The sequence below is a fragment of the Chrysochloris asiatica genome, unplaced genomic scaffold (assembly GCF_000296735.1).
Source record: "Chrysochloris asiatica unplaced genomic scaffold, ChrAsi1.0 scaffold00427, whole genome shotgun sequence".
In the NCBI taxonomy this organism is placed as follows: domain Eukaryota; kingdom Metazoa; phylum Chordata; class Mammalia; order Afrosoricida; family Chrysochloridae; genus Chrysochloris; species Chrysochloris asiatica.
This window is the reverse complement of record NW_006408945.1, coordinates 989,822-1,015,201: the sequence shown is the minus strand read 5'-3', so window position 1 is coordinate 1,015,201 and position 25,380 is coordinate 989,822. Positions and strand designations below refer to the sequence as shown.

The window sequence follows — 25,380 nt, the reverse complement described above, 5'->3', positions numbered from 1 at the left end:
GTCACCTCTCTTTGGAATGGGCACAAATATGGATCTCTTCCAATCAGCTGGCCAGAGAGTTGTCTTACAAATTTCTTGGCAGCGATGCATGAGTGTCTCCTGTGCTGCCTCACTTTCTTGAAAGATTTCAATTTTTATTCCATCAATTCCTGGTGCCTTGTTCTTTGGATTTCATCCTTCAGTATCACTGGCTCTTGATCATATATACTATCTCTTGAGTCTGAGTATATTCTCGGGAATCCTCTAGATTTTCCCATTCTTTTTGTGGCCTGACTAAACATTACCAATTGATAAACATAAATGTAAGTATTTCTCATGATAAATTAATTTATATGTTGTTATTTTTAAGTACAGTTCAATTGGTTCCGACTCACAGTGTCCAGCACTATATAACGTTTCCCAGGTTGTAAATCTTTGTGGAAGCAGAAAGCTGTATCTTTCTACTGTGGAGTAATTGGTGGGCTCAAATTGCCAACCTTGTGGTTCACAGCCAAGTGCTTATCCTATAGATCCACCACAAACCTATAATTTATATATTGTGTTTACTAATGATTATAGAATTGTTTTATAATTTAAAAATGAGTAGCATTGTTTAAATTATATGCACACAGAATTTGACCTTCAGATATAATTTTTTGAGAATTACCACTTGTAGAGTAACTCACTTGATTTCTTTCAAGGGCTTATAAGAGGCCATAACATTTCTGCTTATCATGCTCTCTGATTAGCATCAAAATAACAAAATAACCCCTTATGATAGGAATTTTTTTTCCTGTGTTGAGTTTGAAATGGCTTTCTCTTCTCATAATAAACTATTTATGCTTGTTTCATTTTGTTTCAGTCCTTTTATTTTCATCACCTTTGCTGCTATCTCCATGTAATATAATGGAACGACGCTGATTCAAATGAGCTGTAATTTTTATTGCAAGCATATCTCAGGACAAATTTATGAGCTGAAGTTGATATCATAAATGAGGCTAGAGGGAATATTCTTTTGTTCTAAAGTGTAAAACACACTGCTGGTCTAAACATGAAGTGTGTTGAATATAATGTGTTGAAATAAAATTGTCTCTGATTTCAGAAACTTTATATGGTCACAATATATTTCTTTAAATAATTTATTGTATATAGAACAGATTCACAAACTAAACTATTTGAATTAGAAACAGCTTGTAAAATTACTATTTGGGATGAAGGTATATCACAGAAATCATATATTAAAAATCTCCACATTTATATGTATATATGTGTGTGTGCATACACATATTTTTTTTTTCTCAACACATATATAGTAAACATTTCTTTTTTTTTTCATAGGAGACCCAAAGGTTATATTTAATTAATATTTCTTGGAAACCCTATACACGGTCACTATGGGTCAGAATTTAAGTCGAAAGTACTTAAAAACATCAACAACAAAGTGTTTGTACTGTAGGATGAACATTGGACTGCTTACTTCAAAGTAGATGGTTCACCAGCTATACCTTAGAAACTTTTTATAGGGTGATTGTGAGTTGGAACCCACATGACGGCACATAAGAACAGCCTACCATTTATAAATGTTTATATAAATCCTTAAGATTTGGCATAAAACATTTTTGGCTCCTAGATTATGATCTTACCTCTACCAAATTAAAACTTTCTTTGGTTATAATCACGATGATTAATTGCTGCCTTTCTATGCAACTGTGAAATAGCAAGCACTGAATCTTGTATTAATAGAATTTCTGATGAACACTGATCTGGGCCCCTTAAACCCATGACATAAGGTTCTATATCATGATAAGTAACTACCATTGTCCATTGTATTTATAAATCTATGAACATATTTATTATATTGTATATATAAATATGTATACATCATGCCAAGTTATTATGGATAGCATTCAAATAATGGGGATTCCAAAACTCTTAATTGGTCTCATGAGGAATCTGTGTAAAGACCAAGAAACTTCCATTCAAATAGAATAAGAACATACTGTTATTTTTGTTGTTAGGTCCTGTCAAGTCACTTCTGATTCATAGCAAGCTTTTTTTGGCACAACAGAACGAAACACTGCCCAGTCCCGCACCAACCTCACAATCGTTATGCTTGAGCCCATTTCAACTGCCACTGTGCCAATCCTTCTTGTTTGGGGTCTTCCTCTTTTTCACTGACTCTCCATTTTACCAAGCAAGATGTTCTTCTCCAGGGACTGTTCCCATCTGATAATATTTCCGAAGTATGAGAGATGAAGTTGAACCATTCTGGCTTCTAAAAGGCATACTCACTGTGTTTCTTCCAGTACTGATTTGTTTGTTCTTTTGGAAGTCCATGGTACTTTTAATATTTCCCTCCAATACCATAGCTGTAATGCATGTATTCTATGGTCCTTCCTGTTCCTTGTCCAACATTCACATGTATATGAGGCTATTGACAATACCATGGCTTGGGTCAGGTGCACCCAATTAAAGACTGTTGAAGAATTGATGCATTTGATTATGTTGCTGGAAAAGAATATTAATGGCACAATATTCTGCCAGAAGAGCAAATCTGCGCTGGGAGAAGTATAGCCTGAATGCTTCTTAGAACCAGGGTGGATCAACTTTGGCTCTCATACTTTGTTCATATTATCAGGAGAGACCAGTCACATACAGCATGACATTATGCTTGGTAAAGTGGAGTGTTCAGCGAAAAAGTGGAAGACACCCAATGAGATGGACTGGCACAGTGGCAGCAACAATAGACTGAATGTAACAACAATTGTGAAGATGGTACAGGACTGGGTAGCTTTTCATTCTGCTGTGGATAGTGATGTTATGAATCAGAGCCAACTTGACAGAACGTAACAACAACAATATGTAAATATAAGGAGCTATGGACTCCTTATAAAATCAGCTTGTGGCTTGTAAAATCAGCCTTAGACTTCAAACCACAAGGTTGGCCAGTTGAAACCCACCTGCTGCTCCTCAGAAACCCTGCACAGTCAGAACTGACTCAATAGCTCTTTACACCAACGATGTTGGAGCTATTGGATAAGTACTGAATCGCTAGCTGAAAGATTGGCAGTTGAAACCCACCAGTTGCTCCACATGAGAAAGATGACAGTGTCTGCTCTTATAAAGATTCACAGTCTTGGAAGCCATGTTATGAGTAGAAATCCACTTGGTGGTAGTGGGTTTAGTTTCATGGGTTATATAAATGTGTAATAAACAAGAATGATTATAAAAATAACCTACCTGCAGAATGTTATAGGGTAAAAACAGATTTCAAATTCAAACATATAGACTATAGAGGTCACTTTGTTGTTATTGTTGTTCAGTTGGTTCACTATAGTAAGCCTTACACAGGACAGGGACAAGACAAAGACAATCCCTAGGATGAGGGAAACCATCATTTTGATGCCAAAATGGTGTCCAAATAATTGATGGTCATGGGCTAATTATGTTATTGCTGTTGTTAAGAGCCATCAAGTCAGTTCCAACCCACAGCAACGCTGTATAGGATTTCCTCGGAAATTATAAATGATGGAAAACAAAAGAAATCATCATAAATCATGATTATTGGCTTACCCATTCATCATTGTTACAGGTGGGACTACAGAAACAAAGACTATTATGGGATGTGTGTACAATTGCATATTTAAAATGCTTACAGAATTGGATCTAGAGCTTTGGTTATGTGGTGGTCCAGGTATGACTCATGACCATGTAGGCCTGAGGTATAGCCACCAGAACTCCAACTATTTAGATAGTATAGTAACTGCTGTTGTTGTTAAGTAGTGAGTATTCTCAATAAATCATTAAGCATGTGCCCAAGCAAGTTCCCTGATTCTCCTGTGTAACCCTGAGGGTAAGACTGCCTCTCCCTGGCCTGGCCCACAAGTTGTAATATGCTTTCAAATACACTCTGTCTGAGGCAGTCTTGGTGTGAAGCTGTAGAATAAACACTGGATTGCTAACCATGCGGTCGTTGGTTCAAACCCACCAGTTACCGCTTGAAACCCTACACAGGTTCACTTCGAGTTGGAAATAACTTGATGGCACTTAATGGAGACAACTGCCTGAGAGGAAGTTGCTTGTTAATGGTCAGAAAGAACTCAAATGGAGGCTGAATTTATGTCAAGACTCAAATTGGAGTTATGGCTCCCACTGCAAACCACAACTTCCCACAAACCAAGTGATTTAGAATTTAAACTCAAATACCATAGATATGTTTCATTTTTTCCTCTCGTGTTACATTACCATTTTAGAAAACCTACTGAACAATATAGGGCAATATGACACGATGTGACTATTTTAATAAAATTTTATTCTTTTACTACTGGAAATAGCAGTTAATGAGCAGTCAACAAAATGCTTATCACTTTAATGTTACCAAAACAATTACAGTATGCCCCAGGAACAAATGCCCAGACATTCTGCTTTTACCCTCAGAATGTCTGGGTAATCATTTATATTGTCATGTTAGTTTATCTTTAATAAATGTCAGAATTAGTACCGCTGATGTAGGATAATCCAGAAATTTGTTTGTTTTTCAAACAGCAGTTTATCAATGCATCATTTATTACATAAAATATACAGAGCGATAAGGAACTTTCCTGGTAGTTTCCATGGAGGAAATTATATACATCAATGACATATAACTCAATAAATTCAGGTTATTTTTTCCTGGAAGTTGCCATTAGAAATTGGCTGGAATATTCTTCTAACACATACAGCCTGTAATGTACTGTTTGCTAAATATATTTGCATATGGTAGAGATTAGTAACCTGCAAGAATATTCCAAGTACTCTTGCTAAACCTCATATTGGTGGTAAAGACCCCCATGAAATTACTAGAAAACCTCATCTATAAACAGACTAAAATGTCAGAGGTATATATTATATAGTTATGACCCATGGTTGTTTAATGTTTTGGACATTTACTGTTACTCAAAAGCTAATATAGTATTTCCTAGCATCTGCTTCCATTCTCAGAGATTAGTGAGTTTGAAGTTTGCCAGCATTTGATTTTGAACATTATGCCAATAGGCACATATTTACTCATAAATAACAGTTATTAGAGTTGGATAGCTATACAAATTCAAGAATTTTCAGTGATTTGATAATGATTTCTCCAAGTTGGAAATACAGCTATAGCTCAAAAACTCATGTCAAAGTAAGATGACCACTCATCTACATAATATGGGACAAGTAGGTGTCGTCTGTAACTCAAAGACTGATTTGAAAATCCTGAGGTATTATTCTGACAATAAAGGAAGTTAAGATATGTTCAGCTCTCCAGAAGCATAAAATTTATTCTATTTGAATACAGATAGATGTTTCTCCCTTCCCCCAACCCCTGCAAAATAAGCATAGCAAAAGAAAGAATAGTAAGCCTCTTGCAGTGGAAAAAATTATGAGATTTCTAGATAGAACTACATTTCAATCCTAATGCTATCCCCCACTAGCTTGTTCCACACGAGGAAATGATTTTTCTCTCAGTATAAATGTCCTTATTTATAAAATGGTTTGAAGTAATTCTTAACATGAGCCACTGTTGTGAAGATAATGTATGTCAGTTGTATGACATGTATGTTGTGCTCACTCAATAAGTAAAAACCATAACAATTACTAAAAAATGTAGTGGCATAGGAAAAAAACATTCACAGGAAATTAAATAAAAAATGACCGTTGGCCAAATATTGTTATCAAATGTACTTAATGTTAAGTCTCATAATTTTATAACACATTCTAACACAAGGTGTTTTTGTAAAATGTAGTTATTTTACACAATTAGCTGGGCTTCACCACCTAAAAGAATATAAGCCTAATCTTTATAACATACTGGAAATAAATAAATAAATAAGAAAGCAAGCAACTAATTTATTATATGATTATATAATGATCTAATTAAATTTGTGTTTGCTTTGATGGGATTGTTAGGTTTCTCTCTCCCATGAATGCTCACAAAAGGGTTATTATGTTAGTAGCAGTAGTAGTTGTTGTTGTCAAGTGCCATCGAATTGGTTCTGACCCATAGTGAACCTGTATAGGGTTTCTGAGGAGCAGCTGGTGAGCTTGAACCGCCAACCTTGCAGTTCAAACGGCTTTGCAGTCTGGTGCATTAACCCACAGTACCACACCAGGACCCCATAGTAGTAGAAGTTAGGTGCCATCAAATTGGTACCAACTCATAGTGACCCTTTGCACAACAGAACAAACACTGCCCAGTCCTAGACCAACCTCACAATTGTTGCCATGCTTCAGCCCATTGATGCTGCCACTTTGCCAATCCATCTCGCTGGGGGTCTTCCTCTTTTTATCTGACTCTCTGACCTTCCACCTTACCAAACATGATATCCTTCTCCAGTGACTGGTCCCTCCTGACAATATGTCCGAAGTATGAGGGACGAAGTTTGGCCATCCTGGCTTCCAAGGAGCACTCTGGCTGTACTTCTTCCAAAACATATCTGTTTGTTCTTTTGTTATCACCTTACCAAACAATTTTTCACCTTTATTTAAATCATGATTATGTCTTTTCTAACTTTGTATTAGTACCATATACCTTAACAGAAGTTCTCCCCAAGTATTTCATCTTAATAGTAAGAATTAAGGGTTCTGGTATGGTGTTATGGGTAATTCACTGTAATTCAAGGTCAGTTTGAACTACAAGGTCAGAAGCTCAAGCTTACTAGCCACTCCCAGGAAATCCTCTATAGAGTGTCTATGAGTCAGAACCTACTTGATAGCACTCAACAACAACAGCGATACTAAGAAATAACAACATAAGAAAAGCAAGTTACCAGCTCTTCTCATCTTGACTACTTTCATCTTTATTTCCATTAGAAGATAGTCAATAATCCCTTGTCTCTCTTGTCTCCCAATAATCAAGGTCACTCCAGGACCTTTCTAAGCAAACAGAGATTCCTTATGGCACGGTACTGGACTCTGCAGTATATGAGCATGTTCGCATGAAGGGGCTGAATCCATTCGAGAGAGACAGCATGTATTCACAAATGTGGAGGATGATCAATCGAAGCAACGGATCAGAAAACAATGTTTTGGAATCCCAAGCAGGTATTCAAAAGGTAATGGACATGGTTCTTCACTTTTTGCTGTTTTGTCTCCCATGTTGCTATTGCTAAATTGAGATTTATGTTTGTTCTTTTTCCTTTAATTCTGAAATAGAATTTTCAGTTTAATTATATACCATCTATTGATTTAAATAAGATTTTGAGGAGACTCAGTGCAGCAGTACAGGGAATTCTAAATCCTCTGTGATATGTTTAAGGGATCGATTTCCAATGCTAGAAAAAAGATGAGCCGATGTTTTGTTCAGAAAAGGATCAAGGACATAGAAGCATGAAGGGTGAAAAAGTTTTTACAAATTCCATTCCAAATATCATTTAGGTTATCAGATTATTTTAAATGACTCAGGAAAAATTTTATAGTACATTTGTTTTTAGATGAGAATCTTATCTTTACTTGTGATTATGTGACGCTATCAAGCAGTAAAAGCTAATCTTGTCAGCAAATAAGTTTCCTACAAATGTCTGTACCTATTTCCAAAAGTGAAAATCTTTACTTCCATCTTATTTTCCTATAACCATCGTTTAGAAGCATTTCCCAAAAAATGTTTTTAAAGATGTCCTTTATGTGAAAAACTTAGTTATATTTTTTTCAGGGCTGTGGTTTTTAATCGTGTATACAGAAATAAGTCTTCCTTAGACCCTATTAGTGTCTATGGAGATAACTGTGTTACAAAGCACTATGATTGGCATTCAATGAATAATTTTTGAGTGAATGATGTCAATTACAACAGCAATGCTGGTTTATGGTTTGTTTGTTTGTTTTTATTTGTGACCATCCCTGAAATAATAATTTGTATTCCAAATAAAATCCCCATGCCAAAATGCATATTCAAATAGTACCATGCCAGGGAATATTTTTTTGGTGGTGCTGCTTTTTAAAAATATTATTAAATGATGCCTTTAGCATATAAAAGTTTCCTAAGTACAAACAAGTTACACAATAATGTATATTAAAGGACTATGAATTGCATGTGACAATTTTATTTAATTTCCATTTTCATGATTTTATATCAGTCAAAAAATTATAAGCTACAGCATTTTTTCTTAATTTAGTCTTGCATGATTGTAATTCAGAGGTAAACATATTGTTCACTGTCAACATCCTTAAATATAAGCCAACCTCTCTTGTAATACTTCATATATTTATATTCCTATATACGATATAAATACATTCATAATTTCAGTCAGATATTACATGTTTCTTTTGAAAATGGAAATGCACCCTTACAATATATCCATGAATATATGTAATTTTAGCCCACTAACAGACAGAGCTTCTCAAATCCTCTGATTTGTAAAGTATAGCTTAGGGAGATTACTTTAATAATTTTCTGCATTCAGTAAATATCCAAGATTGCTCAGAATTAACAACTTGAAGAGAATACCAATTTCACTCACTACAACTTATCACTCTTCCCTGCCAAAAACATTGAAGCTAAATATTGTCAGCGCACAAATTCACGCAAAAAGTTTTATTCTGAGTATAAGACTTTTGCTAATTGAGAATTGTGTAGTGTAGATGTTTTCAGTAAAATGAGTCTTTGGGTGTTACATTATAAAATCTTCTTTAGTAAGTATCAATGTAGTATTTTAAAGATAAACTGTGATTATTATCTGACAATTGTTCTATTCAAAGAATGCAACTGATGTTTAATATGAGTCAAGGTTAGTAAGGATCAACGCTTTCATAGCTCATTTTTACTTTTTGCACAAAATGCAAGGCCACTTGGACATTAAACAATGTTGTCTTTAATATGTACTTTGTGGTATTTTCCCCAGTTTGTCTCTTCATGTTTATCTCACATTCTTTATATAACAAATCAACTCTTTGACTTATTTTTAGTATAATTAAAATAATTATTTCTCCACCTACCTTTGAATTCATTTTTCCAGTACAGGTCTAAATGGTCTAAGAAAAGAAATAATATAGATTTATCTCATATGAACTCTCAACTTTAGCTAGTAATTCAGAAATTTAAACATAATTGTACATGGTTATGTGAAAGTTCCTTATTTAAAAACTCAAAATTCGTAAGAATTACAATTTTTTTTCAGTTTTCTTTTAAATGTTTTTGTTTTTTTCAACTGACTTTCCTGCAAATCCATATAATTCTTGCTGAAGGAAATTCAGAGCACATGACTAAACAAATCTGCATTTATTTTTTTAGAAGAATGTATGCAAAGCATGAAAATAATCCTTTCATTTCACGCAAATTTGTTGCTGTTGCTGTTGTGAGGGACATTTATTTTCTAAATGATATTTTATTTTATATCCCATTGAAAACAGTAAGCTACATGACATTTTTTTAATAACAAGTGCAGATAAACATTAAGAGCTAAGTATTTTGCTTAAACTCAAACATCTACAAAATATTATTGGTACATTTTGGGAATATTGGGACAATAAGTAATTTTTCAAGACACACACTTTTAATATGGAAAATGCCCCTAATGGAAGTGTTGTATTTTCAGAGTTGGAGAAATATGAAGATCTTTGATTTTAATACATTTCCCCTTTCCTAGGTGACCATACTGTTGTATTCTTCGATGCATCAAATAAGTTCAGTTCCCAAATGAGAAATTGTTTGTCCAATGGGACTTCAGGTTAATCAGATCCTGCTACTATGACAGATGATATACATTTGTATTTGTTGAACATAAAATACTCCTGAATTAATTAGAAGGTTTTCATGAGATAATGGTGGTCGAGGTTTACATTTATTATCTAGGGCATTAAGTACTTCTTTGGTTAGGATTCTTGCTTTTAAATACTCTAACATACTTTTTTTATTTGAACTTTTTATTGTGAATTCATTGATAGTTTACATGGGAGAATGTCGGTTTTACACTGAATTATTTTATTGCAATTATTGCAGTCTCCTCTGTGCATCATCATCCAACAGTTTTTACTTCTACTCCCTGTGTCTCTTTGTTTTTGGTGTGGTTTCTTTTTTTTAATTTGAATGTACACAAACACACTCAGGAATATACAATCACTTAAACAACCAAAGGACACATTCTGCAAGACTGCCTCCTGGCTGCCAGCACACATTTCCATGAGCCTTGAGTCCTCAGCTGCTCTATTTCCCCATGTCCTCATCTCTGCCTCCATCTCTGGTGTCACTGCTTCTCTGGTTAGGGTACCACACTCTGCTTATGCTCTTCTCCCTTGATGGTCCTACAGTCCTCTGTTCTGGGACTGTAAGTTTAACTACTTCCCTCTTTTTATTACAGATGCTTCAGTCTTCACCGTTTTGAGCATTGGAATTAGTCACAATAACACTTGTTGTTGTTGTTAGGTGCCACTGAGTCGGCACAACAACATTTTTCTTGTGAATTGAGTGAAGGTTTTACATACAAGATAATCAGTTTTATGTTAAAAAACAAAAAATTATTTAATCTCAGTGATTGCAATCTCTTCCATGGAACAAAGTTATTCCATTTCCTCTCTGTGGCTGCCATCTCATTCCACCCATCTCCCCATCCGGTCTCACTTTTCTCCTTAGGTACATTTTGCTCCTTTGATTTTCATTGATTGACCGTTCCATCATTCATAAAGAGTTTACCTTACTAGTGTTGTTTTCCCCACTATATACCTATCTACTGCTTGAATAAAAGTTGGGCCTCGAGGGTAAGTTCCTTTCCAGAACTGAGTGTGGTCGAGATCCATAACCTCAAGTTCATGTAATCCCTTTCTGACCAGTAATCTGGGTTCTTCTTCTTTTAGAATAATTTTCAGTTTTGTTCCACATATACTGTCATTCTTTTCAGGACCTTCTAATGTGATCCCTTTCAGAGACGTTGGTCGTGATAGCTGGGCACCATCTAGTCCTTCTGGTCTTGGATACATGGAGACAGATGTTCACATTTTCCATTAATCCCTTGGACTAATTGATTCCAAGCATCTTCAGTTCTCAATACTCTTCTTTTTTGTGCACATGGAGAGGCGAATAGTTGCACCTTAGATGGCCACCAAAGAGGTTTTAATATCCCAGAAGCCACTTACCAAAATAGGATGTAGAACATTGTCTTTGTGATACTTTTTTTAAATACTTAACGTATCTTCAACTAAGTGACAGTCACTATCATAAATTGAATTGTGTTTATCAAAAATATTTGTAAACTTTGATAATCTATATTTCCCAGTATTATATGTTTGTCCTTCGTTTTGTGATCTGATTTGATCTTCCTGCATTTCATGATTCATTGTAAGCTCTAATGTCTATATGTTAATGAGGCAAGATTAGTATGGGGAGTTTCTTGAGCAACCTTTGCTCAAGTTATCATCTTTACTCAAGCCAACCCATGGTCAGGTCACCACCCTTACTTAATTAAAACCTTGTTTGAGTTCATACCTCTTCTTTTACAAGGGATAAAAAGAGAATGAAGTGATTAGAAAGGACCCCAATCCCACTAAAAATGAAGAGTTAAGAACAGGGTACGCATGTCCTTTGGATACTTTCACTGAGAACTCCTAGACCCAGAGGTTGACAAAATTCCAAGACAATCAGGACCTCTAGGGAATCAGGAAGCAGAAGCTGACAGAGAGAATTCTTCCACTTGATCCAGCATCCTAAATATGGACTTCTTTCCTACTAAACAGTGAGAAAATAAGTTTTTCCTTTGTTAAAGGCTTCTACTTGTGATTCATCTATTACAGTTTCACTAGATAACTAAGACAGTCATCATTTTTTCAACAGATGCCTTCAGAGAATATTTAGATAGCTATAAACTTTATGAAGTCAAAGATTTATTCATTATTCTCTTTCTGTGTGGTTAAGACTTGTAGTCACTGCATTGATAGCATTATTTTGAGGACTGATGAAGTTGACATAGAACTTCTCACCAAGTTGTTAGCAGCGCCTTCAAGGAAGTGAATATTCTAGATATCTTTGTGATGACCACTAACCCCTTCACTCTCATTGTATTAATTCCAGTTTACTGGGGTCCAGAAATAGATTCTAAAATAGTTCTTCCCTTTTTATACCCATAGGCCCATTGACTCTTGAAAGTTTTACATATTGTCTGACAGTTATTGGGATAGAATGGAAATGTGTGTTGATGACAAAAGAGAGTCGACTGTTTAGATTTTATAACACAACACTTAGTTGTGCCCATGAAATATCCTGTATATAGACTGAGGCAGTTGTTCAAACAGAGCAAGGGGATACAGAAGGGTTTTAAATCAGGAAGGCTGTGTGCCAAGGTTGTTTATCCTTTCACCATATTTGTGAAATTTGTTGTTGTTATTAGGTGCCATCAAGTCGGTACTGACGCATAACGAACTTACGCACAGCAGAACGAAGCACTGCCCAATCCTGGGCCAACCTCACTACTCTTGCCACACTTGAGATCATTGATACTGTCACTTGGCCAATCCAGTTCACTGAAGGTCTTCCTCTTTTTCTCTGACCCTCCACCCTACCAAACATGATATCCTTCTCTAGCGACTGTTCCCTCCTTACAATACGCCCAAAGTACGAGAGACAAAGTTTGACCATCTTGGCCTCCAAGGAGCACTCTGACTGAGCAAATAATCTGAGAAGCTAGATTATATGAAGAAAAACATGGCATCAGGAATGGAGGAAGTCATTAAAAACCTGCAATGTGTGCCTGGTGCAACCTTGCTTGTTGACAGGAAAAAGAACTGAAAAACTAATGAAGATCAAATACTATAGCCTTCAGTAGAATTTCATCTCAATGTTAAAAAAAATGAAATTCTTCACAATTGGATCAATAAATAACATCATGATAAATGACGAAAAGATTGCAGTTATCAAATACATCAATTTGCTTGAATCCAGAATCTACACTCATGGAAGCAGCAGTCAAGAAATCAAAAGACATATTTCATAAAGCAAATATGTTTCAAAAGATCTCTATAAAGGGTTAAAGAGCAAAGATGTCATTTTCAGGATTAAAGTACACCTGACCAAAGCCATGGTATTTTCCATTTTCTTGTATGCAAGTAAAAGTTGAACAATGAATAAGAAAGACCATAGAAGACTTGATGCATTTGAATTATGATGTTGGTTGGAGAGGATTATTGAAGGTACCGTGGACTGCCAGATGTATATACAGTTCTTTCTTGGATGAAGTACATCTAGAGTGCTCTTTGGAAGTGAAAGAATGGCAAAATTTTGTTCCTAGAGAAGGACATCACGATTGAAAAATAGGAGGATCAGCAAAAAAGAGAAAGGCTCCCAATAAGAATGATGGTCACAGTGGCAGCAACAATTAACTCAATCATAACTGTTTTAAGAATGACCCAAGATCGGACAGTGCTTCATTCTGTTGTGCATAGGGTCATTCTCTTAGTATGGGTTCTCTTGAGAAGCAAAACCAGTGAAGCTTATATATGTATATATAAGGAGATGTTTATGTCAATAAAATTGCTCAAATAGTTGTAGATATATGATCAGTGCTAAATCAGTGGGTTAGATGTTGAGCTTCTGACACACATATCAAGACCAGCATGTCAGATGGCAGGTTGGCAAGCAGGTCCAGTATGTAAATTGGCAAGCTTCTGATGACATCCAGGATCAGCAGGTAATAGAACAAGCTCAAGCCCAAAGAACCATAAGCAGCAGGATCAGCCAGATGAAACATTCAGACTCAGCAGAGAACATATAAGCTTTGCCTGAATATCCTATATATAAGAAGTAGGACATACCTTCAAGGATACATCTTTTCAGTTGATTTGTTTCTTAAAATAGCTACATCACAGAATTGATTACATTCTATTAGAGCTCATCATTGAAGATAATGACGTCTCAAATGCCAAAACACTGAGTCTAGGTTCAGACAAGTTAACACAAAACCTTAACTTTCCCAGTTGCTATGAGTCAAAACTGACTTAATGGTACCTAGCAATATAGCAACTACCTATGGGATGGAATGAACTAAGTTTTAGATGAAGTATACTAAGTGGTTCTTGGAGAGTTATTTTCCTTAATATTATCTATTGATAAAAATAAATTTGCAAGAGGATAGAGAGAAACACTGTTGACTGATGATGTATGGAGGGGATTGTAATCAATGTAATGAAACAAGTCATATGAATGGTTGAATGTGTAACTGATGATGTGCCCTGTAAACTTTCACTCAATCCACAATAAAAACCTTAAAAAATATAAAATAAAATAAAAAATAAAGTTGCTTTTTGAGGATTAGTAAAAATAGAAATTCATAATTTGTAATTTTTTTCAATTTAGGGCCAAAGTTCCCACATTTTATAAGCTTTTCTTATATCATTCCAGAGACATTTTTTTTTCTCCCAACAGATACATTTCCAATCAAATTTTTAGGAAACAAACATATATATGCACTAATTCATTCATTTGTGTATATATAGAACATTTGCTAACTTTCAATGATATAACAAACAAAAAAACAAACAAAAAAAACACGCAAAAGTTTTGTCAACATGTTGATTCACATTCATAGCAACCCTGTAAGGACAGAGGAAAGTTATCTCATTGGGGTTTTTTTTAAGGTTTTTATTGTGGATTGAGTGAAAGTTTGTTTACAAGGCAGATCATTAGTTTTACATTCAACAAACCATACATCTTGTTTCATTACTATGATTAAAACCCCCTACATGTACCATCAGTTAACAGTATTTCTCTCTATTCACTTTAGCTTTAAAAAAATAAATAAATAAAACAAAAACACTCAGGCATATATAATAATTTACACATTCAAAGGGCACAGTCTGCAAGTCTGCCTCCTAGCCACCAGTTCTTAGTCCCACTCTTCCCATGAATCTGGAGTCCTCAGCCGCTCCCTCTCTCCATGTCCCCATCTTTGCCTCCATCTCTGGTGTCACTGCTTCTCTGGATAAGGTCCTGCATTCCGCTTCTGCTCTTCTCCCTTGGGTTCCCTGTTTCTGGACTGTAAGATTAACTACTCCCCCATTTTTGTTACAAAACATCTACCTTTACAATTGTGACAGTTGCAATTAGTGATGACAGCAACAAAAAAAACAAAACAAAACAAAACAAACACTCGCTATTGAATCATAAGAATCTTATCCCCATCTCTATTTACCAGACCTATCTAGACAAGCTGAAAAGTACTTACTGGGGACTCTGTCTTCATCCACACATTCTTAAACTAAACTCCCTCTTTCTTTTAGTGTTTATGTGCACAGAGCCATGTTGTTGTTGTTGTTATGTGCCGTGTAGTCGGTTCAACTCATAGCGACCCTGTACAGGGTTTCCGAGGCTGTAAATCTTTACGGGAGCAGAAAGGCTCATCTTTCTCCCGCGGAACAGCTGTTAGTTTCGAACTGCTGACCCTGAGGTTACCAGCCCGATTCATGACCACAATGCTACCAGAGCTCCTTGCACAGTGCCATAAATGACTGCAAATAAACACTGAAGGAAAGATCTCCTGAAATTAGACTAAAGACCTAGAAGATAGATATCTGATATGTTGATATATGTATGTATGATTACATAAAGAGTCTGTGGTAAATTATATCCTCTATTTTTATGATTTATGTGTTATTTTCGAAATAGCAGGATGTAGGAAGTTTAACCATTTCATATTGATATAAAAAGATTATCTGTGTATGTTTGTATTTGCATGAGCAAGAACATAAGAATAAACAAGGCTCTGTCTACAAGTCTACAAGTAGAAAGACTACTAATTTCACTCCATGCTCTTCATTCAACATGCTTTAGTCATGCTGATTTTATGTTATATTTTATATTATATTCTGAAAGGCACTGAATTCTTCCTTGCCTCTGATACACATTGCTTGGATGTCCTTTCACTATCTTTTCTACATGGTCAGCTCCTCATCAGGCATATCTCCTCAGGGAATCTTACAGAATCATTGTATATCAAATATATCCTCTAATTTCTACAATATTACATTTTTTTTTGCTTATTTCAGATAATTTTCAGTCACCTATTGCACTGTGAAAGGAGTTCTGGTAGCGTAGTGGTTACGAATTGGGGTGTGAACCGCAAGGTCAGCAGTTGGAAGCTACCAGCTGTTCCACGGGAGAAAGAGGAGGCTTTCTACCTCCGTAAAGATTTACAGCCTTGGAAACCATGTTCAGGGTCGCTATGAGTCGGAACCAACTCCACGGCACATAATCAACCACCATGGCTCTGTGGGTTAATGCGCCAAACAGCAAAGCCGTTTGAACTGCAAGGTGGGCAATTCAAATTTACCAGCTGCTCCTTGGAGACCCTATACAGCGTCGTAATGTACTCTATGTACAGGTTCCTCATGAGCACAATTAAGTGTTCTGGAATGCTCATAGTTCACAATGTTGTCCATAGCTTGTCATGATCCACACCATCAAAAGCCTTTGTGTAGTCAATAAGCCACAGTTAAACATCTTTCTGATATTCTCTGCTCTTAACCATGATCCACTGGACATCAGCAATGATATTCCTCATTCCATGTTCTCTTCTGAATCCAGCTTGAACCTCTGGAAGTTCTCTGTTAGTGTATTGACATTGCAGCTATTTCTGTATTACCTTTACTAAAACTGTACTCGCATGGGATATCAAAGATATTGTCCGATGATTTCCGCATTCCACTGGTTCACCTCTCTTTGGAATGGGCACACATATGGATCTCTTCCAATCAGTTGGTCAGAAAGTTGTCTTACAAATTACTTGGCACAGATGAGTGAGTGTCTCCAGTGCCATCCCACTTTCTTGATAATTTTCTATTTTTATTCCATCAATTCCTTCAGTGTACCTTGGACTTCTTCCTCATTCCTTATATATTTGAAAGCTAGATAAGGAGTAAGGAAGATTGAAGAAGTATTGATGATTCTGAATTATGGTTGACAAAAAAGACTGAATATACCATGAACTGCTAGAAAAATGATCCAGTCCATCTTGAAAGGAGTACAGCCAAAATGCTCCTTAGAATTAAGGGTGATAGACTTTGGTTCACATTTTAAATGCTTTGGATATGTTATCAGGAGGCACTAGTACCTGGTGAAAGACATCATTCTTGCCAAAGTACAGGGTCAGCCAAAAGGATAAAAAAAGAAATAAAGGAAGGTCCTCAAGAAGATTGAATGACAGACACATGGTTTTAACAATGGACTCAATCATAACAAGGAGTGTGAGGAAGATGCTTTATTCTGGGTCAGTATGATTTGGCCCCATCTCAACACCACCTAACAAAAAGAGAGCATCAGTAAAAAGAATTATTAAATCCATAAACCTTTCTCATAGGATGTTGCTGAAAATGACCTGAGAGAATGTATTTGTAGGAGATTTTTAACTGTAAAGCTTAATCGTTCCATATTCCCAGATGGTAACTTAAGAAATCTGACATAATTCAAAATAAAATGCAATAAAAGAAGTAGATAACAATTTCTAATTCTGAATCATGTCCTGATAAAGAGCGCTTAGATTGTAAAACCACAAAACAAATCCTAAAATATTTCTCTCACCATTTTTATTTAGTTTTCTTATTTTCCAGAGGGGTAGTGAAGAATGTCTCGATAAATTCATTATAGAAAACACCAAAGTGAAATTTATTTGCACTGTATTGTTCGTTCAAATTAAATCTGATACACCTGAAAATGTCTTTTATAATATACCATGAACTGCTAAAGTTAGTAATAGCATACACTTTTTTTTTTTTTCAGTTTGCAAGGTCTTGGCAAGCTTCTATTTAAAAATAAAGCCAGCATACAAACAAATGAAAACCTTCTCATTTGCTAAAGCATACATGCAAAGCATGAGATTGAGAACTCTTAACACATAAATGATGGCTGTGATTTTTCCTTTAGAAACTCCTCTTGTACCTCACACAGCAGCTTCTTTTTCACTGTCCTTGATTTCTAATTTGTTCGGACAGAAAAGACCTCAGAGGTCTTTCTGAGAAAGGCTAGGGTTTTTCTATAGTAGCTTTCACAGGAATATATATAGAAAATGCCTTCAAGGAAAACAATCCTCCAAATCTAATTATGCCTTTAAATAGATCCCATTACTGTCTGGGGTTGTGCTTGGTCTTAATTGTGCTTGGTCTCATTAAGTTTCTCTTATTTGAAGGTAGATCCTGATCCCTTCTAACACATTAATTCTGCTTATACCAAAGAGACCTGTATAGATGCAAACAAAGTAGATAGGTTTTGACTTGCTAGTCTTGGAGAACATTCACCTGTATTGAAATACCCTAATTAAATGAGAACAAATTTGTTTCTGTCTTTCTCTGCCAGGCATATTTTATAGACATTGAAAAAGCATGTGTTGGGTTGCACTTGCTTACAGGCTGTGAAAGAATTCACAAGTATGGAGGCTCAAAGTTGAGAGCTGTATTCACTTTCCAAGTGAAGAAAAAGGCTGAACACCAGTGGGCTGTGCTAGCCCTGAGGGGCTGATGTTTCAGGATTTATTGGATTTTTAGGAGGGAAAGCAAAGGGGCATTATGGACAAGTAGAATGGAAGGCAGATTTACAACATAAGCGATGGCACCCTTTGGCCTAGTGTAACAGAACTTTGGAAAGTGATTAAAGATATTGCCCATTGTTTGGTTAGGGATAGGGAATCAGTCAGTCATTAGTGGGGCTGGCTGTTCTCCATTCCTGAAAAACTAGCTCAGAGAAACAGGGTAGGGGGGTCACTTATCAGCGGGACCAGCAGTTCTAAATTCCAGAAAAACAAGCTCAGTAAAACAGACTAGCATCTAACAAGAATTTAAACACTGCAGCTGAGTCCTTTTAGTGTGATGTAAAAAAATATAACAGCGCTTTTTTCATCCAGTAATTCAAACTTTTTTTTTTTTTTTTTTTTTTCTTGAATGCCTTCTATGTACCAGTCAGTGTGTTAATCAGAGGGGTGGACAGAACCATAAAAAATAAAAGAAAAAGAAAAAAGTATTCATTTAGTTTACCTTCTACTGGAAGGCAAACAATCAACAAGGTAAATGAATCATCTACATTGCCTAATAGATAACAACAAGTGTTAAAGAGAAAAGTAGAGTAGGAGAGAAGATGAGCAACAAGGAGGAGAGTGGTCAGCTTCATTAGATCAGGTGACTAGGTTAGGCTTCCATGAGAAAGAATCTTGTTAATAAAAACTTAAAACTAGTGGGAGATAAGAGAGAGCCAGAGAGGGAGATAAAGGAAGAAATGCATGTGTATACCTGGGAGAAGTATTTCCAGGTAAAATATCAAGTCTTTGCTGTCCCCGACATGGGAGAATACAGGAATATTCTAAGTCTATGGTGTTGCATTCATTATCAAAAAGAATATTTCAAGATCTATCTTGAAGTATAATGCTTTCAGTGATAGAATACAATCCATATTCCTAGAAAAAGTTAATACCACTATTATTCAAATTACCCAACAACGATTAAGTCAATGATGATGAAATTTAAGAATTCTACCAACTTCTTCAGTCTGAAATTGATCAAACATGAAATCAAGATGTATTGTGAATTACTGGTGATTCGAATGCAAAGGTTGGAAACAAAGATCTATAGTTGGAAAATACGGCTTTGTTGATAGAAATGATGCTTGAGACCGCATCATCAGCAAAAACAAGGTCAGAGACCAACTATGGAACAGATCATAAATTGCTCATATGCCAGTTCAGGCTGAAGGTGAAGAAAGTTAAAGCAAGTCCATGAGATCCAAACTAGGACCTTGGACATAGCCTGCTTGAAGTTAGAGATCATTTCAAGAATAGATTTGGTGTGTTAGACACTAATGACTGAAGACCAGAAGAGTTGTGGGATGACATCAAAAACACATATTGAAATAAAATAAAAGGACTTTAAAAAGACAAGAAAGAAGGAAAAGAACAAAATAGATGTAAGAAGAGATTCTGAAAATTGCTGCGCCATGTACAGATGCTAAAGAAAATGAAAGAAATGAGGTAAAAGAGCTAAACAGAAAATTTTAAAGTGCAGCTCAAAAAGACAATAAGTATTGTTATGAAATATGCAAAGACCCGGATTTAGAAAACCAAAAGGGAAAAACAGCATTTCTAGAGCTGGAAGAACTGAAGAAAATATTCAAACCTCAACTTGAAACATTGAAGGATTCTATGGACAAAATAATGAATGCAGCAGAAAGCATCAAAAGAAGATGAAAGGAATATGCTGTACCAACAAGAAATTGTCAATGTTTAAGCATTTCAAGAGGTAGCACATGATCAAGAGCCAATGGACTGAAGGAAGAACTCCAAGGTACACTGAAGACTTTGGTAAAGAAAACAGTTCTAGGATTTGATGGAAAACATACTGAAAATTTTCAAGAAATTGATGCAGCACTAGAGGTAGACAGTTATCTATGCCTAGAAATTTGGAGCACAGCTACCTGGCCAACTGATTAGAAAAGACCCCATATTTTTACCCATTCCAAAAAGAGGTGACCCAACAGAATGTAGAAATCATTGGACAACATCATTAATATTACATGCAAGTAAAATTTTGCTAAATATGACTCATAAACAGATGAAACAGTACACTGACAGGGGTTCAAGCTGTATTCAGATGAGGGCATGGAACATGTTGCTGACATTAGATGGATCTTGGCTGAAAGCCAAGAATAACAGAAAGATGTTTAACTGTGCTTTATTGACTACACAAAGGCATTCGATTGTGTGAATCATAACAAGCTATGACTAGCATTGCAGAGAATGGGGATTCCAGAACACTTAATTGTGCTCATGAGGAACCTGTATATAGACCAAGCAACATTGCATGGTTTAAAATCAGGAAAGGTGTGTGCCATGGTTGTATTCTTTCACCATACTTGTTCAATCTGTATACTGAGAAAATAATGAGAAGTTGGATTATGTGAAGAAGAATGTGGCATCCGAATTGCAGGAAGACTCATTAACAACATGTAATATGCAGATAATACAGCTTTGCTTGCTGTAAATGAAGAAGACTTAAAATATTTACTGATGAAAATCAAAGATCACAGCCTTCAATACGTTCAATGTAAAGAAAACAAAAAATAGCATCATGATATATGGAGAAAATATTAAAATTGGAAAAGGCCTCATATTTCTTGGATCACTATCAATGCCCAGTCAAGAAATTAAATGATGTATTGCATTAGACAAACCTGCTTTCAAAAGATCTCTTTAAAGTATTCAAGAGCAAAGATGTCAATTTGAGAGCTAAGATGGGACTGACCCAAACCATGGTATATTCAATAGCCTCATATGCATACAAAACTGGGAAAATGAATAAGGAATACCATTTAAATGTTTATGCATTTGAGTTATGGTATTGGAGAAGAATATTCAAAGTCCCATGGATTACCAGAAGAACAAAGAAGTCTGTGCTGGACTCCAGAATTCTACTTAGAAGCCTATATGGCAACATATTGTCTCTCATTCTTCAGATGTAATATCAGGAGGGATCAGTCCTTGGAGAATTACATCATGCTTGGTAAAGTGGACAGTCAGTGTAAAAGACAGCCCCAAATGGCACAATGGCAGCAGCAGTCAGCAATGATTGTGAGGATTGCGTAGAACCAGATATTTTGTTCTGTTTTGCATAGGGTCCCTTGCAAATCGAAACCAATTTTATTGGCATCTAACAACAGCAAGAATGGTGTGAAGCAGGCCAGTGTGTCTCCATAAATTGTGGATACTTTCAAAAATATAATAATGTCAGAGTGGTAATGGGACTCGGGATGTAGGGTGGTGGCAGATCACGTAGAATCCTGATAGTCAAACTGTTATCCTGTGAATGATTACCATTGGCATCATCTGAGAGTTTGTTAGAAATATAGATTCTTAAGCCTTAACCCAGTCCTTCTAAAACTGAATATCACTTTACAAGTTCCCCAGGTAATTTGTATGTGTAATAAGGTTTGAGAAGTGCCAATATAGAACCATATAGGACATTCTAAGGTATTTGATTTTTATTCATGTGTATATGTGTGGATGAGGGTTATAAAACTTTGAAGGGTCTTGAACAGCAAAGTCACATGATCTAACTCATAAGTTTTCTATACTATGACTTAGTGATATGTTGTTGTTTTTAGGTACCGTTGAGTCAGTATTGACTAACTGACCATTTGCACAACAGAACGAAGCATGACCTAGTCCTGCACAAACCTCACAGATGTTACTGTATTTGAGCTCCACTGATAATTCCAGGTTCCTTGATAACCAACATTTAAGGATCTAGGGAGGAAATGGGCTTTAGATTCTAGACAAAGCTTGTTGGGAAATTGGTGAGTGTGGGGATGACAGGAGAAGAAAGCATGTTTCCAAGAGCACACTGAAGGGAGATCCTTCTTCTTGCATCTGATGATGTCAGGGTGGAACGTGGATAATTAACTTATCTGAAGTTAACAGACTTGAGGGCATTGCTTCCCATAGCTGACTGAGGTTGAAGAGGATAGTTTCTGATGTGTGCAAAAGACCTAAGGGTATATAAATGATAACAAAGTTACAAAAGAGGATAAAAGAGTAAGTAGAAAATAAATGTCAACTCTTACACAATTTAACATGTAGTGATCCTCGAATCCCTAGACAGGATTGCAATGAATTGGAACTGACTTGACAGCACTTACAACAAGTCCTGGTCTAAGTGTCTCAAATCCATGAAAACCATAGTTTCTTTTAGGTTGATTAACTCCCCTTCTTCTTATAACTATGGAGTATGATTTGGCATTGTGTAAAACTGCCGAAGTATATGGCAATTCATAAGCCAGAAGCAGAAAAAAGGGCAGGAGCCAGTTTGAGCTTCAATGAGCAACTAGATGCATGACCTTAAACTCCAGAGTAAGCCCTTATTATAGAAATGAATAACCAAACTGAATACAGCTTGGGGAAAAACAAGGTACAATACTAAACAGCTCTGGATTTATGAAAATGCCAAGAGTTCTGGGCTGTCATAGCATCGGGCATGGAGGTAACAGTGTATTTGCTACATTTGCCCTTTTGCCAAATGATTTCAACAAACAAAATATGATTCACTTTAGCGCTTCAGCCTGCAGCTGAGAGCTCAGCTCCCACTGGCGTATATTCTACTCTCCTGAAATCAGAGCTGTTCAGTCTGTGACAGTCATCACACAATGAAAGAAGAGAACTGCACCAGTGGGAGAGTGAAACACACATAAACATCTTTGCCAGCAGTCCTGCCAATGCATTTTTAATGCCCGGGGTTGTTTTGTTATTGCTGTTGTTATTGTTCTAATTTGTATGGTTTTAAACTTATTTGTTAATAATAATTTTCATGGATATTTACATTCAAAATCTGTCTTGAGATAGTTTCACAAATAGGAATGGCAAAACCTAAAATCATACACTTAAGTGATCATAAAATTTTAACTGGAGTAAGTCAGCTTTTATAGCATCCAAGCTCCCTGGGGAATGAGGACGGAAACAAAGAGACAAAGGAACAGAGTTGAGAGGGAGGAAAAGACGGGAGGAGATAAAAAAGATTAAAAAAAAAATGAAGGAAGGTCAGAAAAAGGAAGAGAGGAGAAAAGAAGGAAGGAAGAAAGAAATAATGAAAGAAAGAAGCAATAACATATATATATATATATATACATATATACTAAAGCACATTAATATTTTCCACTCTTCTGTTTTTCTGAATATTGCAATGAATTTTAGAATATATATTTCCCTATATGCATTTAGGACTCTTGGTGTGAGAACAACAAGATCAGCAATTCAAACCCTCCAGCTGTTCCTCGGAAATCCTATGCAGGGTTACAAGGAGTCAAAACAGGCTCAATGGCACTAAATAACAACAACAATATAAACTTGAGAATGTGTTTCAGAAATTATATTGATTCTATCAATTAGAGTGTGTGCTGTTGAGGGTAATAAAGTGCTGTCTTTTAACAGAGCATATATTTTTCAATTGCCTTTTTTCATGGTGATTTGATCCATGATGAAAGCCAGACCTGCTCTATTCCTTCTTTTTAATTAGCTATATTCAATTCTAATTCATTTATTTATATTTTTACTCATTCCTTTAATCAACAGACATTATTAAGTGGCTGCTAAATACTAGAAATTGTGTTAGGCATGAGGAATGTAAAGATGGTTAAAAGACTAATGAGGAAAAGTAAGTAAAATGCCCAGTAGTAGCTGACCCAGACAGAGAAGCTAACCTGAAAAACTGTTTGTTGTTGTTATGTGCTGTGGAGTCTGTTCCAACTCATAGCGACCCTGTACAGGGTTTCCGAGGTTGTAAATCTTTATAGGAGCAGAAAGCCTCATCTCTCTCCCGCAGAACAGCTGGTTGTTTCACTGGTAGTTTCGAACTGCTGACCTTGCGGTTCACAGCGCGATTCGTTACCATTACGCTACCAGAGCTCCTTGAAAAAGTGTTTATGACACGTAAATTCTATCTCCCACAGCCTGGGGGATAAGGATAGTTTAGATCATTCAAGGTTTCTGAGAAGAAGTGATGAACTTTGAATAAGTGGTGCTTTAATACGCAAACAGAGATAGGATAAGTAGGATGGGAGGTAGGGCAGCCTAGTCAAAACTTTGGAGCTGAGAAGAATACCAAATATGAAGGAAACAAAAAACAGTACAGTTACAATAGGTGCTCCGTTAAAGAGAGAGGGTTGGTAGACACAAATCTGTGCTTGTGAAACAAAGAAATCGGCTGGGTGGTTTATCTGCTGAAGCTGCAACTGGACTTTAATCATGGAGTTCTAACAAAATGAGTAAAAGGTGTAAAAACAATAATAAAACACTTGAAAAGAAATTTCTTTTCCAAAGGGTGGGAAAGTGTTGCTCTGTATCTCAGCTTTCTTTTGCGTCTTTAAAATTGTGGGAATGGAATAAGTGAGTTCTGAGACATCTGGATCTAGTAGTCAGCTAGTTTTGGTAGAATACTAAATCTAACTTCTTTAATAACTGCAGAAGACCCTAGCAGAAGCACTCAGACTTTGTTATCAAACCTAACAAATATAAACCCACTGATTTTGAATAGATTTAAGCTTACGGTGACCCTCTAGAATAGAGTAGAACTGTCCCAGAGTGGTTCTTTATGGAAGCAGATAACCTCTTCTTTTTCCCTTGCAGCAGGTGATAGGTTTGAACTGCTGACCTTGCAGTTAACAGTCTGAAGCTTAGTGCATTAAGCAACTTTAAGTCACTACATTCATAACTTCATTGTAAGTCCTGATTTAAGACATATTCTCAAGCTCAAGTAAAAATATTCTTCAAAAAGATTCCAACTTCATAGGTTCTAGTATCCTAAAGAATAAATGTGTGCATTTTTGTTTTCTTGTGGCTCCACTATATTTGCAAACTTCTTTATTCAACAAATATATTAAATGGTATACTGCCTTGATTTATTAATTATTCCTTCAAAGTAAACTCAAAAATTTAAAAATGCATA

The 25,380-nt window shown here is 35.9% G+C and overlaps 1 protein-coding gene across 1 annotated transcript in view; it reads left to right on the top strand.

The window, feature by feature from the left end:
* The window catches only part of GRID2 (glutamate receptor, ionotropic, delta 2), a 992,360-nt gene that overhangs the window by 528,087 nt on the left and 438,893 nt on the right, over nucleotides 1-25,380 (top strand). The window contains exon 7 of the mRNA XM_006876921.1: nucleotides 6,857-7,052. Within this exon, the coding sequence (XP_006876983.1) occupies nucleotides 6,857-7,052 (196 nt within the window). The remainder of the gene's footprint in view (nucleotides 1-6,856; nucleotides 7,053-25,380) is intronic.